General features: G+C 35.9%; 2 protein-coding genes across 3 annotated transcripts in view; one reads left to right on the top strand and one right to left on the bottom strand.

The window, feature by feature from the left end:
* LOC123702510 overlaps positions 1–27,429 on the bottom strand; it is a 66,397-nt gene that overhangs the window by 15,012 nt on the left and 23,956 nt on the right. Inside the window, exons 4-5 of one of the 2 annotated variants that reach the window (XM_045650287.1) lie at positions 24,458–24,601; positions 21,672–22,260 (exon numbers count right to left, since the gene is read on the bottom strand). In XM_045650287.1, coding sequence (XP_045506243.1) covers positions 21,672–22,260; positions 24,458–24,601 — 733 coding nt within the window. The remainder of the gene's footprint in view (positions 1–21,671; positions 22,261–24,457; positions 24,602–27,429) is intronic. The other variant, XM_045650288.1, reaches the window with a different exon arrangement.
* Positions 7,885–13,166, top strand: LOC123702511. The gene is made up of 6 exons (XM_045650289.1): positions 7,885–8,115; positions 8,257–8,428; positions 9,045–9,848; positions 10,092–10,338; positions 10,591–10,779; positions 11,337–13,166. Exons 1-5 carry the CDS (start codon positions 8,000–8,002, stop codon positions 10,704–10,706), a joined length of 1,455 nt encoding a protein of 484 aa, XP_045506245.1. The 5' UTR covers positions 7,885–7,999; the 3' UTR covers positions 10,707–10,779; positions 11,337–13,166.

The raw sequence follows: 27,429 nt of genomic DNA, 5'->3' as shown, positions 1-27,429 counted from the left end.
CCATCTTGTGATCGTTTGTCAATCGCGTCAATCGTCTAGGTACGAGTCCGTCAGCCTTGTATACAAGTTTCATTTTTATATTGATACTGATACTTTACGTGGTATTCTGTTATTATATTACTAATTGTTATTGTTCACTTTTTACTAAGATTCCTTAGTTATTTGTTGGCGAAATGCCGAAATAACTAATTTTCGTCCTTTATTCAAATTATATATGTCGCCCAATCCTACCTGTGCTGCTTGCATGACTCCAGTGACCGATGACAATCGCTTAACATGCTCAAACAAAAATTGTAAGAAAATATTCCACATCCCTTGCATTGGAAATTGTCCTGTCGGAGATGATAATTTTATTCATTGGATCTGTCCAGAATGCCAGGCTCTTAGTAAGAAAGGTGGAGATAATTCTACTACCCCGGCACGGGCCAACACGCTTGTAGAAAATAGTCGTAAACGAAAAAAAGTGGAACATCTTAACAGCCCGATTACCCAGGCATCCAATGAAATTTCCAATTCCTCATCCGACGTGCAAGTTCTAACAGAAGAAATTCGCCTTCTTCGTGAGATTGTGTTGAATTTTAAGAGCGACTTGGCAAGTTTTGTGTCCTCTCTTGCTCTTTGTGAAAGGAATCTGGAAGAAATAAAAGCTGTTCATGCCACAAAAATACAAGAGCTTGAAGAAAGACAACGTGAAAATGCTGAACTTAAATCTACAATTATTTCTTTACGCCAAGAGCTTGATTTTCGTTCACAAGCATTCTTAATAAATGAAGTGGAAGTAATAGGCATAGAGGAGGAATCATCTGAAAACCCCATTCACTTAGCTATGACGACGGCCAACAAAATAGGATTAAATATCACGGAAACCGATCTTGACAACGTTACTAGAGCAGGTCCACGCCTACACGTTAAAGACTCGAATTGTGATTCCAGTAATGTGGCTCAGCCTCGTCCATTAATAATCCGCTTCACTCGCAAAATCGTTTGCGATTTGTTCCTAAAAGCTGGAAGATCACGTCGAACATTGCATAGTAAGGACATTGTAGGACATGGACCGGAGCGAAAAGTCTACGTAATAGATAGGGAGGCGAGGTAGCTAAATGGCGTAATTAAACGGCGCCGTCGAGACTTATCAAAATCGATAGATAAAATAATTTCGAAAAGAAAAGCTTCTATGGTAAAAACCATTTTAGCGGTGGGTTTGGCGTGTACGGATTTTCAAAAATGTAAAAAAAAATAGTTACTTGGGCATTCTCGAGCGCGTCAGATATTCATACTACGTATGCCCCAAGTGCCTCTGATAACAACGGTATACTAATCTGCCGGTTTGCGTGGTGGGGCTAGGCATATTAATTCGTCAAAAATGCACAAAAAAAAAATTTACTCGAGCGCGTCAGATTTTCGGAAGGGGTGTTAAGTAGGCCCCAAGGAAGCTCCCCTTAAAAAAACTGACGATTTCGGCGTGACGATAAGTTACGATGAATTTTTGAAAATGCAGAAAAAAAAGTCCTTTTGAAATACTCGAGCGCGTCAGATTTTCATACTGGAGGTTTATCTCGGTCTCCTGAAAGCATATTTTCTTAATCTGACAAAAATGTTGGTGGGTTCTCTTAATCTGACCGAAAAAGGTTTGAGAGTTTCTTTTTTTTAATCATCGTTATTTCATATCAATTTTTCTTAACACCCTCAGTTTTCGAGATATACTCAAAAAACCGGGAGTTTGAGTTTTTATGATGCTTCAAGTCAAAAAGTTTTAACTTTGGACAAAAATGTCAAGAGACCTTTTTTGTGTAAAATAAAATTACCTTTTTTGTTTATTCAAACTTTTTTTTTTGTAAAATGTATCGTTCGCGACTTATATACTGCAACGCGTTTTTCGGAAGACGAAATGGCTCCTCCAGACTTCCGGTCACGCGGAAACCGGCAGATTTTGTAATTTTAGTAAGTTTTAGATTATATTCTTCAAAATAAAAATAAAAACAATCGCGCTCGAGAATGCCGGATTAACGTTTTTTTTTTACAAGTTCGCGACCCTATAACTTGGCGGCGTCAAGGACTTATCGTCAGATTAGTTAAATTTAGTCTTAAAACACTAAAATCAACCCCCAATATCTTAATCTGACGCGCTCGAGTATTTCAGACTATCGATTTTTTTTTACTAATCTGATCGTCTATCCTGGGCGCGCGTCACTACTTAAAGAGCTACCTAAATAGTTAACAAGGTTGTTCTATTAGGTCTAAGGTATCTCTCATATCTTAAACTGCCACGCTCGAGTATTGCAGAAAATTCCCCTCTTCGCCTCCCTATCTATAAACGAGCGTCTCACGCGTGAAAAAAGGCAATTATTTCGAGACACCAGAAGAGCAGCTACCGATGCAAACTTTAAATACTGCTGGACTAGAAATGGCTCCATTTATATTCGTAAACGTACTGGGTGTCCTGCAATCAAAATCCAGTCTAACAGCGATTTGCTTCGTATGCCTTTTCATTCTGGTGACTAGTAGTATAATTGTTCCAGTCAACTATCATAAAGCTATTTTTTGTATTAATTTGTGTACCGTGCTACTTATCTATTTGATGGGGTTATGTATGTCTATTATTGTTGTATATACTTCAAAATCTTAAACTCGCGTCAGGACACGTGACCTGATCGAAAAAGCGTAAGACGGATGGAGAGAACTCAACGTTAATAATCAAGTTTTCACTTCTGCCGGCACTCCCGGAGTGCAACCCGTCTTTTTTTTATAATTTTGTGTGCATGATTTTATGTGATTGGGAATTGTGAGAAGAAATAAATAAATGATTTGATTTGATTTGATTTTGATAACAAGGCTGATGATTTCTTACATCACTAAAGCGTTGAATGAACATTGAATGACGTTAATGAAATTTCAACCTTATTTCTATGCGTTGAGGTTCAAAGTTATATCCTATGATATATAAAAAAGCTAGATACGTTACCCGCTCTCTATTTTGGCAAGAAAAAACTCAGCTAAGTGCCCGAGTTTCACTTAGTCACGCACCATTCAGCGTCGTGGCTGGACGTTCTTTTTATATTTTAATCGGCAGTTGTTATTACGAAGTACATGAGTGAGACATGTATTATGTCTCGTGCGTGAGAGTGAAAGAGAGAACAACTGTATTGGTGATAATGCGTTAGTAAGTAGGTATGTATTAATTACGCTGTTTTTTAGTGCAATGATGTTGGCGTATGCCGCGTCTACTAGTATAATATGTCATTGGTTATATCTATCAAAAATTAACGCCCTCTGTTGTCGAGTAGCCGAATTTTTTCGTATTTGAAGTTTCTAAGCAAAAGGAAACAAAACATCTCACGTACCTAGGGATGTTATACTAAAATAAACCGTAAAGTCTTGAGTTAGGGTACATATTAAAATGCGAAATTTATTATTTAAGTTAGTTTTCATTAAAATGAAGCTGTCCAATAAAAGGCATTGTTTACTCGTGTGAACTGTCTAGTTATCGGTTTAATGTGTGGGTTTTGGCGACAGTGGTTTTCATACTAATTATGACATTATAGCACTTCTATGTGTCTTGTTATTTAGATTTCTATGGTTTGACCCTTCTTCATCGAATGTTTTTCTATACACATTATAAACAACACCTCTTGCGTGTGATAGCAGCGGCTTTTTCGACATTTTCGAAGATTTTTTTAGGCAAAATCCTAAAAATTATTCATCAACTGCGAAGTAGACAAATAATTTGTTATTTGATAGTTGTCAAATAAAGTTGCCACATGAAAATCTTTTATTTCTTAAATATAAAATATATGCCATCAGAGTCTTGGTAGACCTATAGTAACCCTTATAATAGCCAATAATATCGCTTCAAACCACAGAACAGTAAAAACAAGTAGAAGTGTGATGTGGGCGTGGCCCACGTGTCACTAGTAACTAGTAAGATAAGATCACCTTACTTGGTCTCAGTTAAGTTGTGCGCAGAAAAATATTCGAGTCGGTTGTCAGCTGTCAAACCTTTTTTCCATATTTATTCATTAATTAGGGCGTGTTGTTCGGTATTAGGGTGGAAAAATGATAGCAGACAAAATAATATCAGCAATGGAGGCATTTCATACCATCGGTAAGTCTTATTTTAATTTATTTTAAATATATTTTATGTTATAACTTCGCTTGTCGTAATTTGTCAAAAATTTATAAAAATATTAAGTCAAAAGCCTTAGATTACAAAATAAAGTACAGATGGAGCATGACAACCGCCCGTCGCCCTTGTCAAAGAAAATACGAAATCAAAAACAAATACGTCGCTGCACCAGTGCTATAGCGCATATAGTGTCATGCAATACGTCAAAAAGGGTTTGCAATTTTAGTAAAAAAATGCCGTCTTGTGAGTTGTGATACTAAAACGCTGTAAAATTTGTTCCCGAAAACAAAAAAAAAGATAAAACATCGTTTCACAGGTTTTCTGTAGATAATTTGGCTAATTTATTTCTTTAATACGAATAATAATTTTACAGATATGAAGGAATACAAAACTTCAACGTATGTTGCCAGTATTTTGAAAATGAATTTGCCATTTTTATTGGTAAAACGGTAAAATGGTTAAAAGATCTTCAGGGTATAATGCTGTTGGATTTTTCGATCGTGAATGTGATTATTTGTATAGTGCACTAAAGGTTCATGATAATTATTAGATTATTTTAATAAGCATAATACAATATTTTGTTACTTTTATAAAGCTTAAAAACGTCATAGTCGTTTTCGTTAGCGATTTAATTTATGTGAACTCCATGATGGATATGATGAAAATAAAATGTCCCGTATTCTCGACTAAAAACTACCGCTATTCGTATTCATATATTATGAAAAATAAAAAATAATATAATTATTATAGTTAATATTGAAACTTTTTTTATGTAATTTATTTAATAAAAAATTGAATACAATTATTTTGTCCATATATAACTTTAGTAGGCAGGTACGTCTTTATGTAATAAAAGAATTTAAATAAAAATTAAAACTTGACTTCTCATTTATGTATATAGCCTACGTCACTACCGCCACTAACATAATAATTCAGATCATTGCAATGAAACCTCACAACTCAAAATCGGTCCAACGGTTTATACTGCAGGGCGTGTCAAAGAAATATTCATCCATAAACTCGAAAAACATAACCCTCTTTTTTCCGTAGTCGGGGAAAAATTTGGGAAATTTTTCAATATCTGGCAACATTACACGCATACAGAAGCACCGTGTACGTACAGTGCAGCGGCGAAATGACAGCACACATAGCTTTATTGAAAATGACGATAAATTATTCGGTTTAGTTCGGCAACGCTCCATCTGTCTTTTATTTTGTAATCTAAGTCAAAAGCAAACAAGACTTTCTGGAATATTATTGCAATTATAAACAAACGAATGTCGGTTTAGTGATGGTTGTAGGGCATATCGACAGTATCGATACTTTAGAAAAGACAAACATTATAAATATTAAATTTTATTTTATTTTTCCTTAGCTTTCATTTATCCAATTTATTTATAGATTTCCCAAAGAGGCTAATTTAAAAGAGAAATGGATAAATGCAACGTGACGAGTTAACTGGATGCCGAACAGCACTAAGAAGTCTAACAAAGGCCGCCGATACATCAAACCTACGGCAGTTCCAAGACTTAAAATAATGCATATTTTCTGTTTGTATTTTGTAAATATAGATTAATACTATTCTATTCCGTTTTTTATTTAATAATAATAATATGAAAAGACGTACTTAGTAGTAATAAACATACTCCAAAATGTGACACATTATACTATACTCATATAGAAAGAAAAAAAAATGCACAAAAAAATATTTATTTGTGAATTATCGATAACAAGGATGACATCCCTTAGAGCATAGCATCAGGTTAATATCAAGTTAATGTCATTAATGTAGAGTGACACAAATTCCAACCTTATATCTATGTGTTGAGGTTCAAAGTTATATCTATCGAAAACTAACGCCCTCTGTTGTGGAGTAGCTGAATGTTTTCGAATTTGGAATTTCTGAGCAAAGAGAAACAAAACAGCTAATATACCTAGGGATGTTATACTAAAATAAACCATAAAGTGGTGCGTTAGGGTACATATTGAAATGCTGAATTTATAACTTAAGTCAGTTTTTACTCAAATTAAGCTGTCCAATCAAAGGCATAGTTTACTTGTAGTGTACTGTATAACTATCGGTTTAAATGTGTGGGTTTGGCGACACTGGTTTTCATACTAATTATGACATTATAGCACTTCTATTTGTTTTTAATGTTCTGTGCTTCAAACACTACACGCTTCGAACTCAAACTCAAACATTTATTTATACAATTAGGCTACTTTTAGAAGCACTTTCGAATCGTCATTACATATTTTTAACATATTTACCACCGATTCGGAAAGCAGTATCTATTAGTAGGGGAGCCCAAGAGGGGATTTTGGGATTTACTCGAGCGCGTCAGATTACTATAAGGGACGGTACCTTAGCTATTCATTAGTACCTCTAGTCAATATGAGCAGTTATGGTTGGTGGGTGCGCTCAGGGGCCCCGCTGGAAAATTTGAATAATCCATAATTCCCTAAGGTTGAGCTCGAATCGTCAGATTAGCGAAATGGGGACTTCTTATATTGTAATTAACCCCCCCATATATTAATCTGACGCGCTCGAATAATATTACTTTAATTTTTTACCCTTTCTTCATAGCGATTAAATCGCCACTTAAATCGTCAGATTAACGTATACTATTTTTCAGTGACGTCCTGGAGCATGCAAAATATCAATATCTAACGCGCTTGAGTATTTCCAAGCCAATTTTTTTCTTTTTTAAATTAAAAAAAAATCAAAAAACCCTTCCCCACCGCTAAAAGTGAAAACATTATAGGACCTTTTTTTCTCGCTATGGTCTAATCTACCAATTCTAATAGGTTCCCGTGACGCTCGAGTAAATCCACATTTAGCATCCTGGGCTCCCCTACTATATAGAGAAGAACCGGCAAGAAACTCCATAGTTGCTCTTTTAAAATCATGTCGATATTACAATTTAATTTTACATAATAATATGTAACTTATAATATCTTACTACATAATATATCGTAATATGCCAAAGAACTGTCCTGTGGTTCTTACGCGACAACGTGGCGACAACCCTTCATGGATTTTCATCCATGTATTCCTTACCTAATTATATTCGTCCATGCCTAAAGCTGTAATAGGAATATATTTTTTACTTAATTTTTAAATTAAATTTTAGCACTACTGAACTCTTTAATACAATGAGGAATTCTGTTGTAAAGCGTATACCTTTACCCATAAATGAATTTTTAACTTTAGCTAACCGGTAAAATGGCATTTCAATTTAATTTCTGTTCAAACTTCAAACCACAGAGTACCTACATTATTATAACTGAGTATAGAGCAAGTATAGAGTCTTCAGCGACATCTATTACGCAATGTTCGAACTACTACTCATTACCTAGCAGGCCCTGTCAACTCTGTTCTACAAAATGTTGCTAGGAGGGGTCTTATACGTGATAGAGATAACGATAGTGAAAACAGGGATAGCAATATATTTTCTGTCAATTAAAAAATACACTTCCGTTTAAAAAAACAATTTATTTATTTTATTACAAATACTTGGTTAAAATCTTGGAAATAATTATTATAAATTATATTTTTTTTATAGATAAATAACGGAATAAGTTATTCACCTTCTAAAGAACAATTTAAAATATAAATTATATTTCGTGTCATGAAGAGGTAACACTAAATTAAAAATGTCTGCCCGCCAGTATATTTTCAGTTATGTTTTGAATGTTCTTGAATGTTTAAAACTTTAATTGAAACTATACATATTAGTTTTGATTTCTCCTGCATTAAAACGTTGAGTCGAGCATCCTGTTCCTCCGTTGTAGTGTTTTGACGAAGTCAAGTATTAATTTGTGAGATATAGACTCTAGTTCTGAGAAAGTGACTCTTGTTTTTGTTGTTCTAAAATGGGTTCCAACAAAGAAAACACGAGGACGTGTTGCAAGTGTGGATCTTCAAGTGCCAAAGATCCCAATATTACATTATATCGCTTTCCTAACCCTGGCCCTAGAAATAGCTTACGGTAAGTACCTTCCCACTGTAATGAATATTTCAGGCTGGGCTTTATAAATAAATAAATAAAATACTAACAACACATATTAAACTAACCATGCTTATTGAACTCTTACTATACTCTACTAATGTGCTGTTAATGATTTTTCAGTTGTGAATTATGGTCCAAGTATTGTTTTCCCAATGAAGCCTGGGCTTCTCCAAACTTCCAAAGGGAACTACATTCCAAACACAAAATGTTGTGCAGTAAACATTTCAGAGCAACATGTTTTTATAACAAAAAGTTATTTAAAACTGCAGTACCTGATGTAGAAACTGAAGAGGTAGGTTGTTTTTATAGTAATTTAATCCATTATACTTGTAACTATAGATTATAATAGAATGTAATCATTTGTTCGTCAAATATGTCAAACATTTAAACAACACTTTCAGTCTGGATAAGTAGAAAATCATGTTATAGCCTTAGCTGTGATTTCCAGTAAATTAAAGTATGTATAAAAAAGAATTAGTACCTGCCTTAACTTGTCATATAATTATGTTATATTCCTTTTGTAATCCATATCATGTACCTACTTATAACTCAGGCCCCGGAATCACAGACACAATAGAAAATCTATTGTGTCGTGGACCAATCGGGCCGCTTGGGGCTCAATGGGTTAATATTTTCTTGATATTTGTGTAATTTAATATGAAAAACAGTATGTAGATAAAGCGTTAAATAAGAAATAATTCTTGTTCTGATAAAAAAGATGTAAATAATTTTAATTTTTTTTTTATTACCATTAGATTCTGGGTTTGATACCTTAGTTGGCAGAAGTGTTTAAGGTTTCTCTCAAAACAAAAAAACACAACAGCCAAAACTTTTAGTGTATGTGTCATGCAGACTTCAAGTAATTAGAACATGAGCAGTTTAATTATATTTTTTTCTCTTAATTTCAGACTTCTACAAATATCTCTGATACAAATGATATTTTTCTGCATATTGCTGGCACATCTAAAATGGGTCTTCCTGTTTTGGAATCTCACTTGGATATCCCAAATCCTCCTTGTGCACAAAATAAGCTTGAAGTATGTCAAGGAACTTCCAAAATGAAAGAACGACTATTAAAAATGAAGAGAAAAATTAACAAAATTTATAGACTTGAGAAAAGCATAAAGCATTTAAAAAATGAGACATTTTTAAATGTTTTGAGGAAAAATGAGACAGTCACAGAAATTCTGCAAACAAAAGTAACTCCCACTTTTGCCTTATTACTCCAAGGAGAACTGCAGAATTTTAAAAGAAAATCTAGGGGTCGTCGTTGGAATTTGGACGAGAAAATAATTGCACTGGGGCTGTACAAAAAGTCCCCAACTTGTTACAAATTATTAAGAAGAATGATTTGCCTGCCTGCTCCTAGTTCACTCAAGTCATTGTTAAATAAATTTCAAATGAATGCTGGACCAAATAAACAAATTTTGCAAATTTTGAAAAAGTATTCCAAATCCTTGCTGCCATCTGAGAGGGAATTCACTCTTTTATGGGATGAGATGTCCATCAGGAAACATTTGTGGTACAACCCAAAGGAAGATGTAATTGAAGGCTTCCAAAATCATGGAACGCAAGGGAGATTTTCACAAGTGGCTTCTCACGCCCTTGTTTTTATGGTGGTGGGCATCCGAAAAAAAGTTAAACAGCCAGTGGCATATTATTTATCATGTGGCTCTGTGACAGCAGATAGATTGTCTGTATTGATAAAAGAGGTAAGCATTCATTTAAAGCTATAACATAAGTAATATTAATAAATAACATGTTATAAAAGTTAGTTTATTGGTCCCGGGTGTGATTCCCAGGTTGAGTGGTGTTATTTTGTTTTCCTATTCGAAAATTATTAGTAACAGAAAGGATTCTGGATATGTCCCCGGTTAATGGCAATAGGCTCACCACTCAATATTTATCTTTCATGCAAATTTACATAATAGATTAAAGTGTTTAAATTGTTTCAGGTTTTAAGCTCTTGTTTTGATGCCGGGTTGAACATTTGTGTCTCTGTTTGTGACATGGATGGAGTGAACAAGAGAGCTCTCTGTCTCTTGGGAACAACTGCAGAGCATCCTATAATTAAAGTGGGTGAACATGAGATTGTCAGTATATTTGACACACCGCACTTGCTTAAGTGTTTTAGAAATTGGTTTTTAAAATACAATATAAAATTCATGACTGATATAACATCTGAAAACAGACAAGGAATTGGTAAGTTATTTATTTGTTAGCAGATAATAATAGAACCTACAGCTAGAATAACCTTGTTTGACATGATAAATACATATCAAACATTCTACCACATTACATACATTATGTAGGAAAGTCGATGGTCTTTTGCTTACCTATATCTAAAAGCAAAGGACTAGATAATGTTAACTAACATTTCCTACTTACTTGTTTAGCAAAAACTGCAAGTAAATAAACGAAATAAACAATATGAATAATAATGTATTTTTTCAGGAATCGCCAAATGGAGCCACATCAAACTGTTTTATCAATTGGATAACAGTAATCCAAATTTTGTGTTTGCACCTTCTTTGAGAGAAGAACACCTTAACCCAAACTCCAAACAATAAATGAAGGTGAAACTTGCTGCACAAGTTTTAAGCCACTCTGTAGCAGCTGGAATGTATTCAAAAATAGCCACGGGTAAGAAAATACATTTTACAAAATTTTTTGCTTAGTTTGTATATACTACTTATTTGGCTTATAGAGGTATGAAATGATATTTTTCTCTGATCATGCCTGATGACGCATAATTACTTGTTACTTCTATCTATTTGTATAGAATAGCTATGACCAGTTACTGTACAAGCCTTTACTAACATACCAATGACAAATAGTTTCATATTTAAATGATGACAACATAATTGGAATGAATATGTGATTGGAGTAGGAATTGTTTTAAAAAGGAACATAATGGAAAATCTATATATATATATATATAAAACTCAAAGGTGACTGATATAGTGATCTATCATTGCACAGCCCAAACCACTGGACGTATCGGGCTGAAATTTGGCATGCAGGTAGATGTTAGGACGTAGGCATCCGCTAAGAAAGGATTTCCCGAAATTCTTGCAGGAACGGGGAAATACGGGGATGCACGTACAAAGTCGTGGGCGGAAGCTAGTATGACATATTATTGTGTTAGTTATACATACATACTTCTATTTTTTTCTAAATTTGGATATGTGAATTTTCAGGAGACATGCCGAGTGACGCTACTCAGACAGCTAACTTAATAGCAAAAATGGACATGCTATTTGATAGTGTAAACGCAAATACGCCAGATCTAAGAAGAGGCAAAAAGTTTTCAACAAACATAAAAGAAAATACAGAACACATAGCGTTATTCCGAGAGATGAAAGAAATTTTTAAAAATTTAGTTTTCCTACAATGTAGAAATCAACCACCTTCTAAAGAAGGCTGGATATGGACCCTTAATGGGTTAGAATTAGTCTGGCATTACATGTCAACGAAACATAAAGCTATTAAAAGCCTCTCGACAAGGCGAATTCAGCAGGATCCATTAGAAAATTTATTTGGCTGCATAAGAGCAAACTGTGGATCAAATATTAATCCCACAGCAAGCCAATTTGTTGCGGGATTAAAAACTGCTGTACTCAGCAATACGGGAAATATGGGAAGTGGGAATTGTGAAATTGACGACAATGAAGCAATATTAGGCAACTTCAAGGATTTGCTAAAACCAGCCACAGACATATTATCAGCTACAAACTCAAACTCAAACATATTTTTTAATTTATTAAATGATCATGACATTTATTCTTCCATTGAGGGAAAAACTGAAGAAGCCAATGGCGAAATGCAAGCTTGTGCATATGTCTGTGGCTTTATTGTAAAAAATCATAAGAACAATAATTGTCATTAATGCAAAAAAATATTTGTTTCTAATACACAAGAGGAAGTGCACAATTTTATTGAGTTCAAAAACTATGAAACAATTAAAAAGTCACTCATATATGCCTCGAAGGACTTAATAGATTTTGTTGAGAAAAGTGCAACAATAATGAATAATTTCCTTGAGACAGGCATATAAAGAGGACATTAAGAAAAAAATTATAAGTATATTAAAAAGTACTGTAAATTGTGACTTCCTCCAAAGCTGCTCATTGCACATAAATGAAAACATAGAGTATTTAATAAACAGTGTTTTTTATATATGTGTCAAAAGATATTGTGTAGTTAGAAACAGATCTTTTGCCAAAGAGGCTGCTGCGTCCAGTCTTAAAAGAAAAATGAATATTATTTTACATAGATAAAATCAGTGTGCCTGACTCTAGCAGGAAAAATTGTTGTAGATTGATTTGAATATAGTAAAAAATTAGAGCACTATCTCCTGTAAATATGCGCGAAATTAAAAAATGATGCTTGTATGTAACCATTTCGGAAATAAATTTAACTGCCAATTCTGCTGGAGTGACGCTGTTCCACAGGAAGATTTTTAAATGAGCGTAATGTATATTAGAAAATAGCTTTTTTGTATGTACAAAAAAGTGCGAGAAAAATGAAATTTGGGCGGCTTACAGTTTTAGAGTTATGAAGTTTCCCGCTGGGGTAATTTGCTGAAACAGTTGATTATGCTATCTTGGCTTAAACATAGATAAGTAGCTCTGAATTTGTGACATAATATTTTCGTGCACTTTTCTGTACAAAAAAAGCTGATATACATTACATACTCTAATATTCTGATATACATTACATACTCCTCCGATTGCTCGTTTAAAAATCTTCCCGCTGGAACAGCGGTACTCCAGCAGAATTATTCTTTTTTTTTATTTCGCACACATTTACAGAAGATAGTGCTCTAATCCTACAAATCCCAATCCTACTAATAATATTAAAAGTGCCAAAGTTTGATGTGATGTGATGGATGTATGTTTATGTGTAGGTGTGTATGATTGTTACTCTTTCACGCAAATACTACTTAACCGATTACAATGGAATTTAGCACACATATAGAGGGTAACTTGGATTAACACATAGGATAGGTTTTATCGCGGAAATTACATGGGAACGGAAACTATGCGGGTTTTTCTTTGAAACCGCGGGCGGAAAGCTAGTAATATAAATGCGAATGTTTGTGAGGATGGATGGATGTTTGTTATTCTATCACGTAAAAGCTACGGAACCGATTTCAATAATATTTGATATATAGGTAGCTGAAGACCCCGAATACGAAAGGCTACTTTTTATCCCGGAAATCCCACAGGGACGGGTACTAGTTTTTCCATACTAAAATCAGTCTAGAACAACTTTTCCTGTTAGTCACGTCACTACATAGTATAAAAATGTATGCTTATGGCTTTGATACGGTTTTGGAAATAAACCTTTAATAATAATTTTATATTTTTTATTGAACCCTGTGTTTTTCGATGGAGATTTTCTTTAAGTTGTGGACCGCTGATTTTGTTAGATACCAGATTTCTATTGCATAACAAATCCAATCAGCATACATAAACTTCAAGGAACTCTTCGAAAAATAAGTGTTTCCTATTTTGAACCTTTTTAACAAGCAAATATAATATCTACCTACTTAATATATTATATAGGTATAGCGAATTTCCCGCGCTAATAGATACTATAGTGTTTGAGGGCTGACAATAGGTGGCGCAAGACGGTAAGGAAAAAAGTCCTCACAAATTTAGTATGAAGTTGTCATTCTTCTCCCCAGAGTATATATGTTCTGTGTTACCTAGAGCGCTCCCCACCCCAGGCTTTTCTTTTCAATTTCTAGTTTTAAAATTTTATTCGATTTCTGGGTTTAATCCAATTAAAACACTCAAATGAGATAAATATCATTTAGTTATTTCCTCTTCTTTTATTGCAATAATTAAAAGCTTCTACTTGAATGGAGCCTTCAGAATCGAAGTGTTTATTGATACCGCTTAATAGCTAGTTTATTTGTGGTCTTACACCAACTGAATGTAAAAAATCTGCACGTAATATTTTTCACTTCTTCACGCATTTTGGCACACAACACTTTTTATCTGCCGCCATTGTTGATTGTAGCAAATCGGAGTCCATGAAATGTAGCCGGGTTCGGTTATAAAACAGAGTTGTCGGAGTCCAAAACAGAGCACAGGTCAAATAAATGTAACAGAGGCACCAAAGTCCATAAAACAAAGCCAAATCGTCGTGAGAAAAACCAAAATAACGCGAAAACCACCATAAAAAGAATATTAGATTACAAAATAAAAGACAGATGGAGCGTTGCCGAACTAAACCGAATAATTTATCGTCATTTTCAATAAAGCTATGTGTGCTGTCATTTCGCCGCTGCACTGTACGTACACGGTGCTTCTGTGTACGTGTAATGTTGCCAGATATTGAAAAATTTCCCAAATTTTTCCCCGACTACGGAAAAAAGAGGGTTATGTTTTTCGAGTTTATGTATGTATGTAAAATATTTCTTTGACACGCCCTGCAGTATAAACCGTTGGACCGATTTTGAGTTGTGAGGTTTCATTGCAATGATCTGAATTATTATGTTAGTGGCGGTAGTGACGTAGGCTATATATACCTACATAAATGAGAAGTCAAGTTTTAATTTTTATTTAAATTATTTTATTACATAAAGTACCTGCCTATTAAAGTTATATATGGACAAAATAATTGTATTCAATTTTTTATTAAATAAATTACATAAAAAAAGTTTCAATATTAACTATAATAATTAATTATTATATTATTTTTTATTTTTTATAATATATGAATACGAATAGCGGTAGTTTTTAGTCGAGAATACGGGACATTTTATTTTCATCATATCCATCATGGAGTTCACATAAATTAAATCGCTAGCGAAAACGACTATGACGTTTTTAAGCTATATAAAAGTAACAAAATAATGTATTATGCTTATTAAAATAATCTAATAATTGTCATGAACCTTTAGTGCACTATACAAATAATCACATTCACGATCGAAAAATCCAACAGCATTACCCTGAAGATCTTTTAACCATTTTACCGTTTTACCAATAAAAATGGCAAATTCATTTTCAAAATACTGGCAACATACGTTGAAGTTTTGTATTCCTTCATATCTGTAAAATTATTATTCGTATTAAAGAAATAAATCAGCCAAATAATCTACAGAAAACCTGTGAAACGATGTTTTATCTTTTTTTTTTGTTTTCGGGAACAAATTTTACAGCGTTTTATTATCACAAGACGGCATTTTTTTACTAAAATTGCAAACCCTTTTTGACGTATTGCATGACACTATAAGCGCTATAGCACTGGTGCAGCGACGTATTTGTTTTTGATTTCGTATTTTCTTTGACAAGGGCGACGGGCGGTTGTCATGCTCCATCTGTACTTTATTTTGTAATCTAAGATTACAAACTTTTTGATTTTTGAACATGACATTGAGACATAAAGTAGAACGAGGCGTTATAAAATTGCAATTTTCGGTTAAATACTAATTAGATATTTCCAACTTTTGTATGCAATAGTTTGCTTTTAAAATATTATTTATATTTTTTGAGTTCATTATTAAAAATTAATTTCTTACTATTATATGTATATTTATCATTTTGTTCAAAATGCATTACACGTGGTGCCATCTTATAGCGAATGTTCGAACTATTCCGTGTTCACGATTTTGTACTGAAGTTAATGTACTGAGTGAAACGACCCTGCTTCAAACTAAATGAAGCGATATGATTGGTTCTATACAAACTCATTCCTTGCTACACAACCTCTTGGTGGAAAAGCACCCTAATACTAGGGTCAGATTGAATGTGGCTTTATCATTTCGTTTAAGAGCTACAAAAAAGTCGAGCATAAAAGCGGCACGGCTATAAGTACCATCCTTATTTCGATAGATGTCGTGGTAATATAAAAAAAATGGAAAAATGGTTGTAAAGACAGATCAATAGATGCCGTTAGCTTCACTTTACATCCCGCTATCGAAATTTATTTGTATTTTCATAATATGTATCATATACTCGTCTTACTTGCTGACTGGTCCGGCATGCACCGCCTTTGCCGCCAGCTCTCCAGGAAGCCCTCTCCGATTAGACCCCTCATGGCCGGTGACGGAACCCCACGTTACCGCGCCGAGGATCGAGCGGAGATTTTCGCAGACTTCCTGGAGAAGCAGTTTACGCCTAATCCGACTGCGAATGTGCAGCACGTAGAGACCATCAAGCGACATGTGATGGACTACTTAGAATTGCCGATACCGCCGACAGAAGATCCCGTCGTGTTCTCCCCTGGTCGAGTCCAAAGGATGATTCGCCGAACTAAACTGCGCAAAGCCCCCGGTCCCGACCGAGTCACCAACGAAGCGCTGCGTCACCTACCCCCGCGAGCCATCGCGACGCTGACGCGGCTCTTCAATGGAATCCTCCGTACCGGGCACTTTCCATCCCCGTGGAAGCTCGGCCGAGTCATCCTGATTTGGGAATCAAGAGAGAGAGCAAGGCAAGAACATCATGCTGCCTGAGAGCTATCGCCCCATCACTCTTCTGTCCTCGACCTCGAAAGTCTTCGAGAAACTACTGTTGCTGCACATTACGCCCCACCTTCAGCCACGCGACGAACAGTTCGGGTTCCGCGCCGAACACTCCACCACTTTACAAGTGACGAGAGTACTGCACCACCTCGCTACCGCCTACAACAAGCGAGAACAATCAGTCGCAGTATTTCTTGATATGGAGAAGGCGTTCGATCGCGTCTGGCACACCGGACTCATCTACAAGCTGTCCACGTCTACTACTCCGCGTCGAGTAGTTAAGACTGTGGCCACCTTCCTGCAAGACAGGCGTTTTCAAGTGGCGGTTGAAGACGCTTTGTCCACAGAGCGCCCCATCCGAGCCGGTGTGCCCCAGGGAAGCTGCCTGTCGCCCGTCTGCTATAGCAGGTACACGGACGACATTCCAGTCGCTGGCGGAGCTATTTTAGCGTTGTATGCCGACGACGCTGCGTTTATCACCACCTCGCTGAACGCCAAGCACGCATCGGTAAAGATGCAGCGAGCACTGGATGCGCTTCCCTCATGGCTGGAGGACTGGAGACTCAAGGTCAACGTGGGTAAAACTCAGGCGATTTCCATCGGGCGGGCGCGCCTTCTGCCGCCCCCGGTGTCTCTCATGGGCGAGAACGTCGAATGGTCACCGACGGCCAAGTACCTTGGTGTGACCATTGACAAGACGCTCTCGATGCGGCCCCATGTGAAGAACGTAGTTGCCCAGACGCGTGCCGTGCGGAACATACTCCGCCCCATGCTAGCATCTCACCTGCCTCTCCGTACGAAGCTGTGCATCTACAAGGCGTACGTTCGCACGCGACTCACCTATGCGGCCCCAGCGTGGTTCGCGTTAACCAAAGAGACAGACCGCAAGTCGCTGCGAGCGCAGCAGTCGCTAGCGCTCCGCACCATCTCCGGAGCACCACGCTTCGTACGGAATCAGGTCATCTCCAGGGACCTGCGCATGGAGAGCCTGGACGACTTCGTTCGTCGCCTGAGTTCCTCTATGTTCGCGCGCGCCGACGGAGCGCGATCCCAGCATTTGCAGGGCATCGCGCCATACCATCGGAGACCGCCGGACATAAGAGGCCTACCACGTGACCTAGTCTCCTAGGACACGACCGCTTCCTCGCCGCTGGCTGATGGGCGCCCCCCGGCACCTCGCCGGCGGGCTCGACCTCGCTAAGCGGCGAGTGGCTTCACCCACGGACATTCCTCCCTGCAGCAGCTAGCAGATCGCCCGCGATACACGCGGGCTCGATCGCACTGCAGCAGGACACCTCCCGGACACGACACCTCGGACCACTATAGGTCCCACCCAGTGCCCCGCCTGTAGTTGCAGGCGGCGTTGCCACCACTGAAAGGGGCCGTCGCCCCGAACAGTTACCCCGAGGCCTGTGAAGGCCTGCGTGGAAGACCCGATGATTCTTACTTGCTTGTGGAGTGATAAACTTGGATAACAAATTTTTGGAGGTCCTAGGCCTTTGCCTCGGACCGGAATTAAATCAGATAACGTCACTTATGTTATTTATCTATTGTTTTATTTATTTATATTTATAATCTTTACTTTATTGCATACAAAACATAAATACAAATTTCACAATTCACACACACAGACAGGACATTTGATGCAAAGGGCGGCTTTATTGCTTCAAGCAATTTCTTCCAAGCAACCCGAGCAACCAATGTATTGAAAAAAAAAAGAGAAAATTAAGGCAGATTATGTACACAATAGAAATAAAAAAAAGACATCACATTATAAAATAAAAGACAACAACAAAATTATAACTAAAAAACTTCTAAAAAAACAAAAGAAATAAATCAAAAGGGCAAAAACAAATGAAAATAAGCAGTAAAAAAAACAAGCAAGAAAAAAGAGATGACAATAATTAATAATAAAAATAATTAACAGGTTTGCAAATAGTGACACTTAACCATATTTTTAAAAGAGTGAAGCGTTTGTGCTTTCCTAATGCTAGTAGGTAAGTCATTCCAGAGTTGAACGGCTTTTACGGTGAAAGAGGCGTTGTAGAAATTAGTATGGTGCACTGGAATACTTAGCATTAGGTTATCATTAGATCGTAGGTTCAAACTCCTGGCAAATAAAAATTCAAAAATCTTTTAAGTAGCACGGGATACGGGGATCAAATAGGATGGAGTAAAGGAGAGAGAGGACATGAGCGTTACGACGAAGGCGTAAAAACGAAGCGCACAGCAAGGTTCTGTAAGCGTACGAGTTTATCAAGTTGCTCCTGAGAGGTTTGAGAAGCAAACGTCGGCATAATCTAGTGTTGGTAGCATCAGGGTCTGAGCAAGCATAATTTTGGTGGGAATAGGTAAGAAATTGCGCAACCTTCTTAAACTAGACGCCGACTTGTCTGTCTATATTAATATTATAAAGCTGAGAGTTTGTTTGTATATTTAAACGCGCTAATCTCAGGAACTATTGGTCCGATTTGAAAAATTATTTCGGTGTTAGGATAACTTATTTATCGAGGAAAGCGAGGAGCGGAGCACTGCGGGTAAAACTGCAGGGCACAGCTGCTATTAATTAGTTCAGTGCTATCAAATGGGAGAGCCGAGAGAGACTCTAGATGTCCGTTACTCTTTCGCCACAATACCGCTCGACCAATTATTACGATAAAATAAATACTCATTTTCTCAATATTCCAGGAGATAACAGAGAAGAAACAAATACAGTTCTCCGTTTTAAATCAAAAAAAATTTCAAACGCTACACTTTATCTTATTACGGATTTGACTCGAATACTATTGACTGGTTTAAAAGCTATTTGGAAAATCGTACTCAACAAGTTCTTTTACGTAATGGCAACCACATACTTTCAAAATCTACGAAAGCCACCAGAGGAGTACCTCAAGGTAGTATTTTAGGACCTATCCTATTTATATTGTATACAGCAGACATTACACACTCAATTAAACATTGTCAATTTCACTTATGTGCCGATGACCTACAACTTCTTATTCCTATCAGCACAATTTTGATCAGACTATCACGAAACTTAATTCGGATTTAAATAATATTTAATGTTGGTCTAACAATAACTCTTTAGAAAATGTAAATTCATGATCGTTGGTTCCAAAAAACAGGTCAATTGTTTATCACAGTTAAAACCTAAAGTTTGTATAGATAACTTACCTCTGGAATGTGTCAATTTGCTTTTATCGTATTAAAGTTTTATACAAAACTAGCTTTCCACCCGCAGCTTCGCCCGCGCAGTCAAAGAAAAACCCGCATAGTTCCCGTTCAAAAGTAGCCTATGTCCTTTCTCGGGAATCAAAATATCTCTATACCAAATTTCATGCAAATTGGTTCAGTAGTTAAGGCGTGATTGAGTAACAGACAGACAGACCGAGTTACTTTCGCATTTATAATATTAATAAAGTATGGATTCGTAATTTTTTAAGTGTAGATATGCGCATTCGTCTATGTGAGTCTCTAGTCTTGTCCAAATTAAACTATGCTCTGGCAGTATATGGTCCTTGTTTGCTTCAAAAAACACAACGTCTCTTTCAGAGAGTGCATAATGCTTGTACAGCGAGTGTTCCAAAAGGTATCCACGAAAATTGACGGCAAAGACCATCACAGGCAACGATGGTTACCCACTGTATCATCGTCGGTCGCCCGATGATAGTGGTAGAAGTAGCACTATCATAATTAAAGTGAAAGGAAACGATTTGTGGTCGACACCAGTTAAAGAACGAAAAGAGTTAATTCGAGTGCATCCCAGGCTGCAAAACGTAGTTTAATTCAATAGGTATTTTTTCTCTGACACGTGTAGGTATGAAGTATTTAAGTAATTATTTTTTATTCTATTTCTATATGTGTTATTCATCGAAATAAAAAGCCATTATACCTATATCTATATTTATTTTGTATCATTGTATTCCGTTCATCATAGCCTAAATTAGTTCCAAGCCCAAAGGTAACACGACATTCATTGACTGGTCGGTACAAAGTTCGCCGGGCCAGCTAGTAATAAAATAAAATAACATTTATTTGGCAATATTATTTGCCAAACAAAAGCGAATACATTCTTGAATTCAAGTGTTTTTAGTACGAAGGACGCGGGTTCGAATCCCGCCTCTGGCCTCATGATCTAAATTCATCTTTTTTTGAAACTTTTCAAATAATTATGGGGTATCTAGGAGTATTTTTGTGTGCTTAGAGACTTATTTTAAAGATGCAAAAAAATTATAGGGTTGTTATAGCAAGTTAAACATTAACGGCCTTACCACAGACTAATAATAATATACTACGTGCCTTACTAATAAAAAGTTAAACAATGGATAAATTTCTACCATTTCCTACCATAGCTGTGTCCTGCTCTTGCTCACATGAAACGTCAATCATAAATACAAGACAGGCTATTGCAATAACTAATCCATTGCAAAGCGAATGGTTAACATTTTATTAGTAAGACCATAAATAGTCTACTATTAATTTTTTTATCATTACGTCGTTTACAAAGCTTACATGTAAGTTTCATCGCGACGCGAAAGCGGTCTATAGATTTAGAAGTTCAAATTTGGACAATTGATCGTTCCAGCATTATAATTTTGTGCATTTTCATTTAAAAAAGTTTAACAAAACATGTCTCAGGAGCGGAAAATTACAACATTAACAACGTATTTCGTGACACTAATCTTCGCTCAGTACAAAACTCTGCCACACGTAAGCAGAGTTTGGCGTCAGACAATATCGACTGGCCGGTTGGCTTTGTTGGTAGTGACCCTGCCTTCCAAGCCGGAGGTCGTGGGTTCGATTCCCACCTGGGGCAAATATTTGTGTGATGAATATAATTTATGTTTGCTCTGTGTCTGGGTGTTGATTATCTATATATAAGTATTTATTTAAAATTATATATGTTTATATGTTTATCAGCCATCTGGTTTCCATAACACAAGCGAAAGCAGTGTATGGGATCAGATCGTGCCGTGTGTGAAAATTGTCCTGAAATATTTAAAAAAAAATTAAATATGAGTCAAGTTGTATTTGGTACAAAATTAAGCCTCACCTCTTTATTTCCTTAATCCACAGTGGCCTCCACAAATACGGGTCACTTGTATAATTTATAGATATTATCCTAGCTCCCGGATAGTCCAATTTTATCCAATCCCGGGGCCAACAGGTCGAATAACACTTGTCACACACACACCCACACCCCACTTCACACACACTAACACATTGACAGTCACTTGTATCACTTCCTATAACTTCTTCATTGCTGCTCTTGAAGAGATCTCTTACGAAATCCGCTTGAGATTCATAGTTCCCGACTATTTCAACTTGGTCGAGAAGCGTATTATTATAAAATTTCTCTGTTATAAACATGTTTTCATTTGGCAGTATCCGCTTCATGTCTTCATAGAATTCGTTCACGTTATCAACGTCGATGTCTTTTAGCATGTTTTTCAGTTCGTTCTTTAGTTTTGCTTCGTCCAGTTTTGTGTATTGTCTTTTTTTGTTTTCTTTGTCTTGTTTTTTTGTGTCTGCAAGATTTGGTTTCTCGTCATTGTCAGAGTGTCGTCTGAGCGGTTGTTTTTGTGGTGCATCTTTGTATTTTGATCTCCACTCGCCTTGCTTCCATGTGTTACCGAGAGATCCTGTAAAATTGGTTAAGTTTTATTTTGATTACAATTGATAGTTTTTTTTTGTCTGGCTATACACCTCTGCTAAACTAATACGATAACGTTAGGACCAACAAGACCGAAGCAATGCGAGTGAAACTGCGGGGCACAGCTAGTCACTACATAGTACATAGTATAAAACAAAGTCGCTTTCTCTGTCCCTATGTCCCTTTGTATGCTTAAATCTTTAAAACTACGCAACGGATTTTGATCCGGTTTTTTTTAATAGATAGAGTGATTCAAGAGGAAGGTTTTAGTATATAATTTACTAGGTTTTAGACAAAGCGGGCGAAGCCGCGGGCGGTAAGCTAGTTAATTATATTACTCGGAAATAATGTAGCTTGCATTAGTGGATAATATGTACTGAAAATATATTTATACTTTTTTTAATTTCGTCATACAGTCTATCAGTTAAGTATATTGTTAAGATTACGAAGTTCAGATTTAGAACAAATTTTACATTAAACTAGCTTTGTCCTGCGATTTCGTCCCACATCGCATATGATACTACTTAGTCTTATAGTACACTAGCTTAACGTCCGCGGCTTCGCCCGCTTTGACTAAAACTTAATAAATTATATACTAACACCTTCCTCTTGAATCACTCTATCTATTAAAAAAAACCGCATCAAAATCCGTTGCGTAGTTTTAAAGATTTAAGCATACAAAGGGACATAGGGACAGAGAAAGTGACTTTGTTTTATACTATGTAGTGATATAAGAATTTTCAAATTGGACGAATAGTTCACGAGATTTGCGCGTTCAAACAAACAAAACTCCGCTTTATAGTATTAGATTTATTTGAAAGTATGTATCGTTATTTCACAATAAAGAACAGACGGGACAAAGTGTAAGATTACAGAACAATGGATGTTATCAAACATGACGTCGTGTTTCGAAAACAATTATATTTAGTTTAGATAAGGGACTTGGCTAACTTGTTGTAAGGAAAACTAATTTTTGTTGATTTTGAGAAAAGTAGGAATATAGCTGACATAAATATTGGCTTTAAATAAAAATAAGTCGGGTTTTCCTTCCTGACGCTATAACTCCAGAACGCACGAACCGATTTCCACGGTTTTGCATTCGTTAGAAAGGTCTCGGGCTCCGTGAGGTTTATAGCAAAGAAAAGGTGTCTCTGGTGGCGAAATGGCGTTCGCCGGGTTTGCTAGTTGGCTTTAAATATTTATGTTTTACTAGCTGTGCTCTGCGGTTTTACCCGCAGTGCTCCACTCCTGTTGGTCTTAGCGGGATGATATATAACCTCTATAGCCTTCCTCGATAAGTGGCCTATCTAAAAAAAGAATTTTTCAAATCGGACCAGTAGTTTCTGAGATTATCGCGTTCTTCGCTTTATAATATTAGTATAGATTCAGCATACCGACAATTTATTGTTCACTAGCGGTCCGCTCCGGCTTCGCCCGTGGTACATATTTCGCAATAAAAGGTATTCAATAAAAAAGGTTCGCAATAAGATCTGTGCCAAATTTCGTCAAAATCGGTTGAGAGGTTTAAGCGGGAAAGTGTAAGATAGACAGACAGAGTTACTTTCGCATTTATAATTTCGTAGGGATTGTACCAAATAAGCTCAAAAATATTTTTTCTGCTCGTTGTAGCTGCAGCCTGGAGCGAGTTTCTACAATATAGTAATTTTCGCTAATTTTATAAAGAGTAGGTAATTATTTTTTGATTGTTAGTACATATTAATTATTGGATAGGCTGTGTAGATGCTCGAGAACTACTGGACCGATTTGAAAAATTATTTCAACAGCAGAAACCTAATTTTTCCTGAATGTCATATTTTATTTTGTTGTTATCCTGGTATTAATGTGTAAACTAACAAGGTATGTTTGTATGCTTTATATGTAACCGACTCCTTGATACTCGTTTTTAAACGGAACCCACTTCATACGGACAGATTTCATTCTCACTTTGGAAGTGTCCAAGCAAGGGTCGGTGAAAATATAATAATTTGACGAGATAAACCATAAATTATTGTTTTTTACAGGCTAAACCGATATCGGGGCGTCCGGCTAGTCAAGAAACAAATAAAAAAAACAAAATCGTCGCCTTACTACATGACGTGAATGGTTTTTACCATGCCCCGACCTTGAAATTTTATTCTAAACGTGTCTAAAGAAGTTTCACTTCGAAAATTATAATTACACCTTACCATATAACCCATGGACGAAGATCACGTCAATCTCATGGTTGGCCGGCTGGTGCAAAACAACGCAGTCGACCCGCGGCTCCGGGTGCAAATGTTCGGAACTTGCTGGCCTTTTGGGGGGTTTTGTGGCTGAAAACATAATGTTTACTGTTTTTATATTTTATGTTCAACGTTTTTTTGACGTTATTATCATTATCAAATCTATAGTTCAGGATACATCGCCCATTTTTGCAAGTGACTACTATCAAGCTGATTTTCCGTTTGTAGCTTTATTTTGATGAGACACCGAATAATTTCGTGTACGAAACTCTCGATTGTGGTAGCTAACAGAGATAACAAGGATAAAAATTTTTGATTTGATGGTTCTCAAATATTTATTACGCGATTTGTAGGACAATATGTCTGTTGAATTATGTAAACATTAACTAAGTGAAAACAAAAAAATCAGCTTGTTAGTAATCATTTATGATGACCTCGTTATCGATACACTTTGGAAAGGGGGACTCTTTGAACCAACCATAGATTTTGTAGGACAAATATTTTTTCGAATAATTTAGGTAATTATCTTGAGATTGAACAAAAAAAATAATTCAGTTAGTAATAAATATTTGAGAACCATCAAATCAAAAATTTTTATCCTTGTTATCTCTGTTAGCTACCACAATCGAGACTTTCGTACACGAAATTATTGGGCGTCTCATCAAAATAAAGCTACAAACGGAAAATTAGCTTGATAGTAGTCACTTGCAAAAATGGGCGATGTATCCTGAACTACTATGCTTGTATCATCATTATTTATTTATTTACACTTTATCGTACAATAGTCAAGTCCTACTATAATTCTATCCTACTACTTAATCCTACTGATATTATAAATGCGAAAGTTTGTGAGGATGTGTATGTGTGTGTTTGTTACTCTTTCACGCAAAAACTAGTGAACCGATTACAATGAAATTAAGCACTTAATAATAAATTGGATTAACACATGGGATAGGTTTTATCCCGGAAATCCCACAGGATCGGGAACTTTGCGGCTTTTTCTTTGAAAACGCGGACGAAGCCGCGGGCGGAAAGCAAGTATAAAATAAAAGTAAAACAAAAGCATGCAAAGTGTATAAAGTGTTTATTATAATAGCGGCCTTATGGCTCGAAGCGACCTCTGCCAGGCAACCATCATCATCATCATCAGTCTATATTCATTCCCACTGCAAGGCCATGAGTGTTCAGGGCTCAGGCCATGATAAAGATGTGTGTTCAGCCTTTTCATAACAAGAAGAACTGTTCAATTAGGTTTTTAAACGGTTTTCATCATAATAAATTATAGATGTTTAAGTACCTAAATTAAAAACGCAGTAATTTATACTAATAGGTACTTACTAATACCATGTTCGGGACCAATTAGTATAAACGAATAATTTTATGATTTGCAATAAGTAGTTAACTATCTATTTCTTTTTTTACATTTTTGCGTTTTTAATTGACTAAAAAGTAGACCGTACATAAGCATATTTGATTAATGATAAAACGATTGGTGTAATGGTGACGTCATTAATGACATTTACACGAATATTGTGTAATGATATCTTTGACACACTTTCTTTAAATGATATAATACTTTTTTATCAATTATATTAAATTATTATCAACTTTGTTTACACAAAAAATAGTCCATTTGATAAAAAATTTACCATTATCATGACTGATATGTTTTGGTCGAAAGTTCTGAGTACTTTAATAATTTTATAATGGCATTGTTGTTGTTTGAAAAAAACTACGTGACTGTTTTTATAAATTATTTTATAAATAGGAAATTAGGTAGTTATTTTCCCACTATACGACTATATTTTTGCATATCAACGACGTTAAAATTTTTATGGGACCAATAATTCGACACCATTTCGCATCAAACAAAAAAAGAATCACGTAAATCGGTTCAGAAACCTCGGAGTAATTGGTGTACGTACATAAAAAAAAAATAAAAAAAGACATACTGGCCGAATTGATAACCTCCTCCTTTTTTCAAAGTGGGTTAAAAAATATATTCTAATTTTTTACTAATACACGACTCGACAAAAAAAATTTCGTTCTTTGTCCTAAAGTTTATACTATTATTTTCCAGTTAGTTATGCACAAAAACGAAAAGAAAATACTTTTTTTCGGTATAAAGTTTGCTTTTGTGATACTTAAAAAAAATTTTTCCGAAGTTATCGGAGGCAAAGGTTAAAGCTGGGGTTTTTGTTGGTCCGCAAATAAGACAGATTTTCGCCGATGAAAAATTTCCAACGTTGCTGAATCGTATTCAAAAAGCAAGTTGGAACAGTTTTATAGCAGTAGTTTCTGAATTTTTAGGAAATAATAAAGCTGAAAACTACGAAAAGTTGGTTGAGGATATGCTTACAAATTTTAAGGCCATGGGCTGCAGGATGTCATTAAAAGTAGGTACATATTATGCTGCATGCTCATTTGGATAAATTTAAAAACAAAATGGGAGCCTATTCCGAAGAGCAAGGAGAACGATTCCATCAGGACATCATGAATTTTGAACAATGCTATCAAGGCCAATACAATGAAAACATGATGGGCGACTATATTTGGGGCTTATTGAGAGAAAGTAGCTATGAACATAAAAGTGCACACTTTTACTTTTTCTTTTATGTTATTTTCCACTTTTCTGTAAGCTAATTTGCTAGTAAAACTTAATAAAAATAATAAACATTTTTATTTCAATAGTTTTATTTTCAGTCAAAAATTAAAATCCGAGATTTTTAAAAATTTCGTTCAATCAGTCTTCTAAGCACAAAAGCAAAGTTTTTCATGCCATATATTTTTTTTTCGTCTAATTACGACCTAAATACCGAAATTTAATGCTTTGCAATCAAAGTCAAATTTCATGGTGACCCGTTGTTATGTTTTATTTAATAATATTACAAACTAGCAAACCGGGCGAGCCCGTCCGACTAGGGCCCTTCCGGCCT

The sequence above is a fragment of the Colias croceus genome, chromosome 23 (genome assembly GCF_905220415.1).
Source record: "Colias croceus chromosome 23, ilColCroc2.1".
Taxonomy (NCBI): Eukaryota; Metazoa; Arthropoda; class Insecta; order Lepidoptera; family Pieridae; genus Colias; species Colias croceus.
The sequence above is the reverse complement of the archived record's forward strand: the minus strand, read 5'-3'. Positions and strand labels throughout refer to the sequence as shown.